General features: G+C 41.8%; 1 protein-coding gene across 1 annotated transcript; it reads left to right on the forward strand.

Annotated features, from left to right (window-relative positions):
* Positions 1 to 569: 569 nt before the first annotated feature.
* LOC113838898 (GTPase KRas-like) lies at positions 570 to 1139 on the forward strand. The gene has a single exon (XM_035453553.1). The coding sequence runs from the start codon at positions 570 to 572 to the stop codon at positions 1137 to 1139; it is 570 nt and encodes a 189-aa protein (XP_035309444.1).
* The last annotated feature ends 8063 nt before the right edge of the window (positions 1140 to 9202 follow it).

Consider the following 9202-nt stretch of genomic DNA (forward strand, 5'->3'; position numbering starts at 1 on the left):
GCATATTTGGGGATACCGATAATGTCATGTCTATATTTAGAAAACTAGCTTTAAAAAATGCCAACAAGTATTGTAAAGAGGCTTTACCACCTGACAAAGCCAAAAGCCTCAATGATTACATTCAAATTTGTAGAGATATAGATGGACACCACATTATGGGACAAGTTATTGCTTCTGCTATGCAGGGAAATAAGAAGGTCAGTGAGGGAGCCAAACCTAAGACATGCTTGGTTGTGGCAAATGGGGTACACCCTCAAAAGATTAGTATTAGGCTGGACAACCTTCAAACTTTAAATGGTTTTCAGAGGTTTCTGGGTGATATTAATTGGATCAGACATACTTTATATATTACTACTGTGGCAATTCTGCAGGCAGCGTCCAAGCCGGTGGTGGCGGCGGCGCAGGAGGAGGAGGAGGATTAGGAGGAGTAGGAAGGCAGCAGCTCGGCCGGAGTCCAGCTCTTGAGCCATTTTGGACCCAGAGCAAGGGAGCAAGGGAGCACAGCACGGGCCTGAAGGCAGCAGCAGGAGCCTGAGGCGCGGCATGCCATGGGCAGAGGCCTGCTGAAAATGACTGTGTATAAACTTGTGGTATTTGGAGCTGATGGTGTAGGCAAGAGTGCCTTGAAGATACAGCTAATTCAGAATCTCTTTGTGGATGTATATGATCCTACAATAGAGGACTCCTACAGGAAACAAGTAGTAATTGATGGAGAAATCTGTGTCTTGCACATTCTCGACACAGCAGGTCAAGAAGAGTACAGTGCAATGAGGGACCAGTACATGAGGACTGGGGAAGGCTTTCTTGGTGTATGTGCCATGAATAATACTAAATCATTTGAAGATATTCACCATTATAGAGAACAAATTAAAAGAGTAAAAGACTCTGAAGATGTGCCTATGGTCCTAGTAGGGAATAAATGTGATTTGCCTTCTAGAGCAGTAGACACAAAACAGGCTCAGGACTTAGCAGGAAGTTATGGGATTCCATTTATTGAAACCTCAGCAAAGACAAGACAGAGAGTGGAGGATGCTTTTTATACATTGGTGAGAGAGATCCGACAGTACAGATTGAAAAAAGTCATCAAAGAAGAAAAGACTCCTGGCCGTGTGAAGATTAAAAAATGCATTGTAATGTAATCTGGGTACTGATGATACCTTCTATACATTAGTCTCAGAAATTCGAAATAATAATGAAAAGATGAGCAAAGATGGTAAAAAGACGAAAAAGAAGTCAAAGACAAAGTGTATAATTATGTAAATACAATTTGTAATTTTTTCTTAGGGCATACTCAAGTAAAAGTGGTAATTTTTGTACATTACACTAAATTATTAGCATTTGTTTTAGAATTACCTAATTCTATTTTTTTTCTGTTCGTGCAAACTTTCAGCTTTTATCTTAAATGCTTATTTTAAAATGACAGTGGAAACCTCTTTTCTCTAAGTGCCAGTATTTCCTGGCTTTTGGACTTCAACTAGCAATGCCTGTGGAAGAGACTAAAGACCTGAGACTGTCTTCCCGGGTTTTGGTGCATGCAGTTGATTCCATGCTAATTCTCTCACTAGCTGTGAGCATTGTGTGACCAGGAGTAGTGAAGCTTTTGATACATATCTGCTCTATTTCATCTAGTCACTGAGTGAATTAATTAGTAATTACAGCTGCATTGAGACCTAAGACTTTGGAATCACAGATTTATGGGCTTCCCTTGATTCACACTTAGCATGTCCTAGAGTTTATCATCCTTCTTAAGTGTAGTTAGACTGTTCAAAAAGGCTTTCTCTCTAATATATTACAAGGTGATTCAGATCCCAACTCGCCTCCAGTCTCACTACTTGAGGAGGGAAGTGCATTCATTTGATTGAAAAGGCCTTAGAAGGAGCAAATTTGGATTATATAGATTATGTTCAGCCTTTAAAATTATTAGTGTTTTGTTCTGCTCATTCTCCTACAGGAGTTTTTTGGCAAGAGAGTCCTATTCTTTGACTTCATTCTCATGCCTCCCCATGTAAATCAGTGGTATCCTATCCCCAAGCTATAATTGCACTCCTATTTAAAGAGCAAAAGATTGCTTTGCAGACTTTTGGTAAGGAGCCAGATCAGGTTGTTACACGTTTATCCCATAAAGAAATAGAGTGGCTACAAAATAATAGTTATGATTTGAGCATTTTTCTGTCTGCTACCCAGAGTGATTTTGGTAATTATTAGCCATCCAATAACCTGGTTTCCTTTTTTAAGATACATCCTTTGATTTTTCCAAAGATATGATCTCAGCCTATTTCCAAGGGGTGAAAGGTTTTCACAGAGTGTTCTTCAAAATGGACAGCTATATTTGTATCTTATCCTATCATTAAGATAGCCATATTTGCTGCAGCTTCTGAAAAAATGGCCAAACTTTTAGCCTTGGTCATGTCGCTAGAACTCTTCCTCAGGGAATCATTAAGATCTATACTGATAGTCAATATCTAGCTCAAATTGTCCAACACTTGGAGATGCCTGCCTATTTTGTCACTATCTCCAGAGTACAAGAGAGTTTGTTACAGATACAGGGTCTGCTATAGCAACAGAGTGAACCTGTATTTGTGGGACATCTTAGGGCCCATCCCATTTGCCAGGATCTCTCAGTGAAAGAAATCACATGGCCAACAGGTATACCCAAATCATTGCAGTTTCACAAACAGCTCACTAGAGCACAATCCTTACATAAGTGCTTTCATCTCAGCGCAGGGTTCTTACGATTTCATAATGGGATAATCAAGGAACAACTTGTTTAAATAGTTAAAAATTGACCTCTTTGTATGGGATTTCTTCCAGTGCCTCACTTGGCAGTTAATTCCCGAGGACCAATCACCTGTGGCAGATGGATGTAATGTATGTGCCATCCTTTGGTAAATTGAAATTTGATTATGTTTCTGTAGATACTTTTTCTAGACTAATATTTGCCTCTGCCCATTCTGGTGAAAAGGTAAAAGATGTTAAAAGCCACTGTCTACAGGCTTTTGCTTACATGGGGGTCCCAAAACAAATTAAGCCGGTAACGGCCCTGCTTATGTCAGCAGAGGTTTCAGTCAATTTTGTCAAGATTTTGAAATTACCCCCAAAACTGGTATTCCTTACAACCCCCAAGGACAGGCTATTGTGGAACATGCCCACCACACTTTAAAAGTCTATTGAGTTAAAGTAAAGAAGTTGGACCTTGAGGGTGACCTTGTCTTCCCTAACTCTATCACTTACTTTCTATCTTAAATTGTTTCATTGTGGATGATTCTGGTAACTCCGAAGCAGACCGTCATTGGCGGTCCATTGCACAGAAACACCTTTGGTTAACTGGAGAGACCTTCCCTCAGGCCTTTGGAATGGGCCAGATCCAGTTTTGGTGTGGGCGCTAGGTTATGTTTGTGATTTCACACAGGATGGCGGGGCCCCAATTTTGGTTCCAGAGTGTTATGTGCTCCTGGTTCCTGCTAATATGCTTCAGCCATCTAATGACTCATTGGATGTTGGGACCCAGCACCCACAGAGTCTCTAAGAGTTGTTTTTCAGTATAACCATAGGTACCTCCTGTTTTCCTAACCTTGCCCCACTAGGATCATGATGTGAACCGTTTGACCTGGGATTTTGGAAGTTTGTATACAAGGCTGCTTCACAATAAAAGTGAGGAACATTCTCTCAGAAACAGAACCAGCCATCTTGTGGTTCATCCAAATCTCCAGGATTTTGCCTGATACTCGGACTTAGTGGTGGGCAAGAGCAGCCACAAACTGAGGTCCCACTGAGAACAGGAATGAAAGGGGATCCTGAGAGATCACCCTGAGAGATCACTTGCTGGCAAGCAAGTAAGGAGTTTGAGGGTGAATTGCAAAAGGTACTAGAAAATAGGTACCTCAACTCCTAAGAGAGTTTGATTGGTATAGAGATCACAGTCAATCACACAGAGAAAGTTTAAAGAGACAAGGTACTGGTAAGATTTCATTTTAACATTGGATTAAGCAATAATGTTAAGAAAATTATCAAAGAAATCCGGGAAATCTACCTCTGAGGAATCCCTCCTCCATGAACTGCTCCAGTCAGATGAAACTGATTTGGTGTGCACAGGCTGGCTGGAGAAATCACCTCCTGAGAAAAAGTTGGGGCACTATGCTTGGAATAAATTCTGGTTCATCCTGCGGAGCGGTAAGATGTGTGGTGACCCAGATGTTCTAGAATACTATAAGAATGAACACTGCAAGAAACCCCTGGGGATCATCAACCTAAACTTCTGTACGCAGTTGGATGTAGCCCTGACATTCAACAAACAAGAACTCCAAAAGAGGTTCATGTTTGATATCATTATCAATGAGCACACCTTTTACCTGGTGGCTGAGACAGAGGCTGACAGGAATAGGTGGGTCCAGAGCATCTGTCAGATTTGTGGCTTCAGTCAAACTAAAGAGAGCACTGACACCCTGAGAAACCTTTCTTTAGTCAGTCATAATCTCTGCACTTCTCCAGCTGAATTCAGCAGCACCAGTCAGCCCTTGCTCCGAGCAGGGTCTGTGGCAAATAGTGAGGCTGTGTACATGTTCAAGGCACCCAGAAACACCCTGTGTGGGGAATTTGGAAACCTCCACCTGGACTCAGCCATACCACCCCCACCACACCCCAAGACACCTTGCGTGGCAGCCCTCAACAAAGACCTCCAGTCAGTGACTACAAGTATCCAACACGAGGTGAAGAAACTGCCTGCTTGTCTGCTAAATCTCTAGAAAAGACTATCGTGGGTCCATCAGACAGTGCCAGCTCTGATTTCAATTATTTGCCTGTAAACCCAGGTTCTGACATCCCCAAGAGCACAATGCCCTCTCACTTTGTCAGCCAAGGAAGTTAGATCCAACCAACCCCGTTCAATCTGCCCCTCAAGTCTGGCCAAAAAGCAAAGTCAGTACCCCTTGACCTGAGTAACAACACTGTCATCAATGAGCTCCCTTTCAAGTTATTTGTCACCAAGTCTTGGTCCACGTTCAACCACACCTTTAACCCAAGGTCCTCCCAGTACTGCCATTCCATCTCCAATACAGACTCTGGAGACAGTGAGGAGAACTTTGTCCCTATGCAGACCCAATGTCTTCATCCACTGTACCCAGTGGCACTAACAACCCAGCTCCAAAAAAGAGTACTGGCAATGCCAATTACATTGCCCTGCACTTCCAGGCGCTCTCCCCAAGACCTCACCACAAGCCATCCACATCATTGTCACACCAGATGAGAAAGGAGAATATGTCCAAATAGATAAAGAATAGACCCAATCCCTACAAAAGACCATACAGGAATGGACAAAGATGCGACAGTCCTGAAGATTCTTCAAAGATGCCAAGCTATGGAAAGGAAGGCCATCCTTCGACATCTACTCTCCTTTGTGAGTTTTTTTCAAAGGATGTATGTATGTTCTGTATGCATAGTGTGGCCACATGTGTGAATTTGAAGTGTAATCGTAATTGTGTAACTGTTAACAAAAGAATGCTATTGTGTTGCCTTTAAATCATTTAATTACTAGGGAAGGAGCAACAGTTATTAAAGTAGAGGTTACATGGGAAAATTTTCTGCTTTTATTCCATGGAGGATGAAGAGCTGTGGATTCCTTTCATACTGGTATGGTTTCATGGGACAGGACCCCATGAAGCAGTGGCCAAGGTGATCCTTATATTTGTTTTCATTTAAATTTTGTCAGTTAGAAATGATAGTGGTCACACTCATTCACTTTTTAAAGCAAAAAAAAGAGGAATATGATATAGAAATGATACTTTGTATTGGAATGGATCCTCATTTGTTGATACTTTGTATTGGAATGGATCTTCATTTGTTGATATTAGTTAGGTTTTCTAGATATATAGATATTCTTCAATCCATTCAAAGACCCAAGGAAGATATGGCATTTAAATGGTTTAGGGTTTTTCTTGATAGTGAGACACAATTTCTCCTAGCACAGCAGTTACATCTGAGAGGAAGATGGCATCGAAGAAATAAAGTTTGCCATTGATGTGGCAAATTAGCCATTTGGGCAAGAAGCTGCTCCTGCCTGAATTGTTTGACTGTTGCTTTATACACTGGACATGCAGTGCCCACAGTTAAGTGACTGCTGAAACAAGATGGGCAGTCATAGAAAGTTCTGGCTTCATGGAAGAGTCTGCCAGATATTCTACAGGACACAGAAAAAAGGTGATGGACAATCTGCCAATGTAGGTGGAGAGTTTAGAATTTCCTGCTTTGCTGAGAAGTCTGCCATGCACATTGTGGTCCGTAGGCTAAAAATGGATGCCCCAACTTTACCAAGAGCCTTTGGGTGACTGTCTAGGAAGCAAGATGTGTCTGTCAGTTCTAGAGTTTATATATTATTTTTCTATGGTTTTTGATTGACGTGAAGATAGCTACTTATAGAAACAGACTAACATAGAATGGTTGAATTCTTATAGTTATTCCTTCATAACTGTTTTGTTATATATATTAAGAATCTGGAGATGTTGCGATCCATGGTGACAAGATCTCTGAGTTTTTTTCCTGCATAACCACAGGTACCTCCTGTTTATCTGACCTCACCCTACTAGCATCAATATCCTGTTGTGAACCCTTTCACCTGGGTTTTTTGTAAGTTTGTATTTTAGGTTGCTCCACAATAAAGGTGAGAGTCATTCTCTCAAGAAGTGGACAAAGCATCTTGTTGTTCATCCAAATCTCCAGGCTTTCACCTAGTACTTGGACTTAGTGGTGGCCAAGCGCAGCCACAGAGCAGCATGTACAAACAGACTCAGCCATCTGCTGGAATAGACGATGGTTCCACAGCAAGGGTTAACACTGTCATCCTAACATGTCACAGATTTGAAGTTTAAAAATAAACCCAGGAGCCAGAGTCCTCTGGGAATACATCAAGCCTATAAGCCAATCAAATGCCTTTCTTTAGTCAACATGACTTCCAGAAAGAATTAAATATGAGTTTGCTTGTGTCAAGTCATTTTAAGTGAAAAGGGAAATTATTATTTACATTATATGTACAGGCTAAACAGTTCTCTCTCTTCCCATGTGTATACAGGGAAATGTTCATACATATGATCAAATAATGGTCAATTTTTTTTCAAAGAAACTATTTCAGAACAGAAAGTACATGTATGTATGTGTACATGGACATATATATGTAATGCAAATTTGACTTTTAATAAACATACATATTTCAAGAGGTTGCTTTAAATACAGAAATCACCTAAAAGATCATTCATTCATCCAGGATCTTTATTTCACAAAAAAAAAACAAAATACAACACAATGGCCCTCCCCCCAGAAGCTGAGTACTCCTATCAGGCCTGTCTGTGTAAAATGGTATGTGCACACACATAAAATACACAATAAGGCTCTTCTTAAGTCCAGTCACACAGGTACATTCTTCTCCCCTTGAGTCCAGGACAGCACCCCCTCTCCCCAGGCCCCTGCAAAGCACTGACCAGCAATGCTATTTTCCAGAGGTTTGTGTGATTGCAGGAGGTGGTGCCCTGAAATCTGACTCACTCTCACTCAACACTGTACCTTTAGCACCAGGCAGTAGTCATTTAACTGGGTGGAGCAAATATTTAACTGCACATTGAATGAATGATAAACACTGGTATGAGCATTGAAAAAATATATGCTTCATTAATGTCCTTTTACGATCATTTTGGAAATATCGGTAACATCCTGTGCCGTCTGTAGGGTACACCCTTGTACCGGGGGTGCTTCCGAATAGCTGAATAGAGACTTCACATTCCCTCTGTGTGGGTGTCTCTTTCTCTCTTTGGTTCCGAATTTGAAGCATGGTCCTTAGAGTTGCTGAGATCATGTTCTCATCACTGAGCCACACCCAGCCCTAAACAGAACTAACAATAATTCTGTATCTGATGATAAGGGCTTCACACATTTCCTGTGGCAGCATGCCCTGTCCTTCAAGGCACAGCCACATTGGGCTTTATGGATTTCCTGACACACACATCACCACCTGGTGTCTGGAGCATTGAAGTTCATGAGAGCTTTCCCACAAGACAGTAGGCTAAGGCACGTGAATAATCTGTATAGAAAGTGAGGATCCCATTAATATCATAATTTAAAATAACAACTTCCCCCAGCCATAACAATCATTTAAAAACAATAAAGAATTCATCAGTTTCTGGAATATATAAGCAGGATGACAAACGCTGTCCACATAGCAGCTGGTAAGGAGCAGCACCAAAACCTCAGAGGTGAGGGCCACAGCTGTGGGCAGAGGACTGGCAAAGACTGGTGTCACCCCAGAGGCATGGGAAATGAAGCAGAGAGCATTCTCATCTCAGCCACTACCAAGGCTTTTGCTTTATTCCAGCTTCTGGGGGTCTCTTGCATCTCTTGACTTGTTGCCCCACCCCCCAGTTTCCAAGTAAACAGCCTAGCTTCTTTCTATCTTGCTTCTTTATCTAGACTCTGCTTCTGTTATCACATGTCCTATTCTGACACCAACTGTTTTCTTCTGTTCCCTTTGAAGCCCCTGAGGCTGCATGGGACACATCTAGATGCACTTTCCATCTTAAGATTTGTGGTTTAGTCACTCGTGCAATTCTCATTTTGCCAGTAAGGAGCTGAAGATTAGAATACTGGTGAGCTGGAGATTCCCAGAACCACCACATCGTAATTTCACCATTTAAAACATAACAAAAGGAGTCAGCAAGATTTCCATGTGTAAAACTATGCCATCTGGGACTGGAAAGATAGCTCATTGCTTAAGAGCATGTGTACTGCCCTTTCAAGAACTAGAGTCCAGGTCCCAGAACTCATATCAGGTGGCTCACAACTGTCATTCTCCAGCTTCAGGCGTATCTGCTGCCTCTGACCTCTGCTGGTGCCTATACTTACACCCCCAAACCCTCTGCCCCCCCACAGATAAATAAATCTTTAAAAGTAGGTCATATCCTGAGTTTGGTGTCACACATCTCTAATCCCAGTACTTGGGAGACAGAGGCAGGAAAATCTAGGCCAGCCTGATCTACATAGAGAGTTCCAGGTCAGTCATGGTGCTGGGAAGCAGCTGGCTGCAAACGGCCCTTCTCACAATCTTCCCTGCTGCCTAGCATCTCTGATTGCACTTTCGCTCTGTGATAAAACTTCCTCCCGTTCCTTACTTTGTCTCTGAATTCTTTCTTTGGCAACAACCTAAAATACTAGGCAGAGATCTTAA

The sequence above is a fragment of the Cricetulus griseus genome, unplaced genomic scaffold (assembly GCF_003668045.3).
Source record: "Cricetulus griseus strain 17A/GY unplaced genomic scaffold, alternate assembly CriGri-PICRH-1.0 unplaced_scaffold_1, whole genome shotgun sequence".
Taxonomy (NCBI): Eukaryota; Metazoa; Chordata; class Mammalia; order Rodentia; family Cricetidae; genus Cricetulus; species Cricetulus griseus.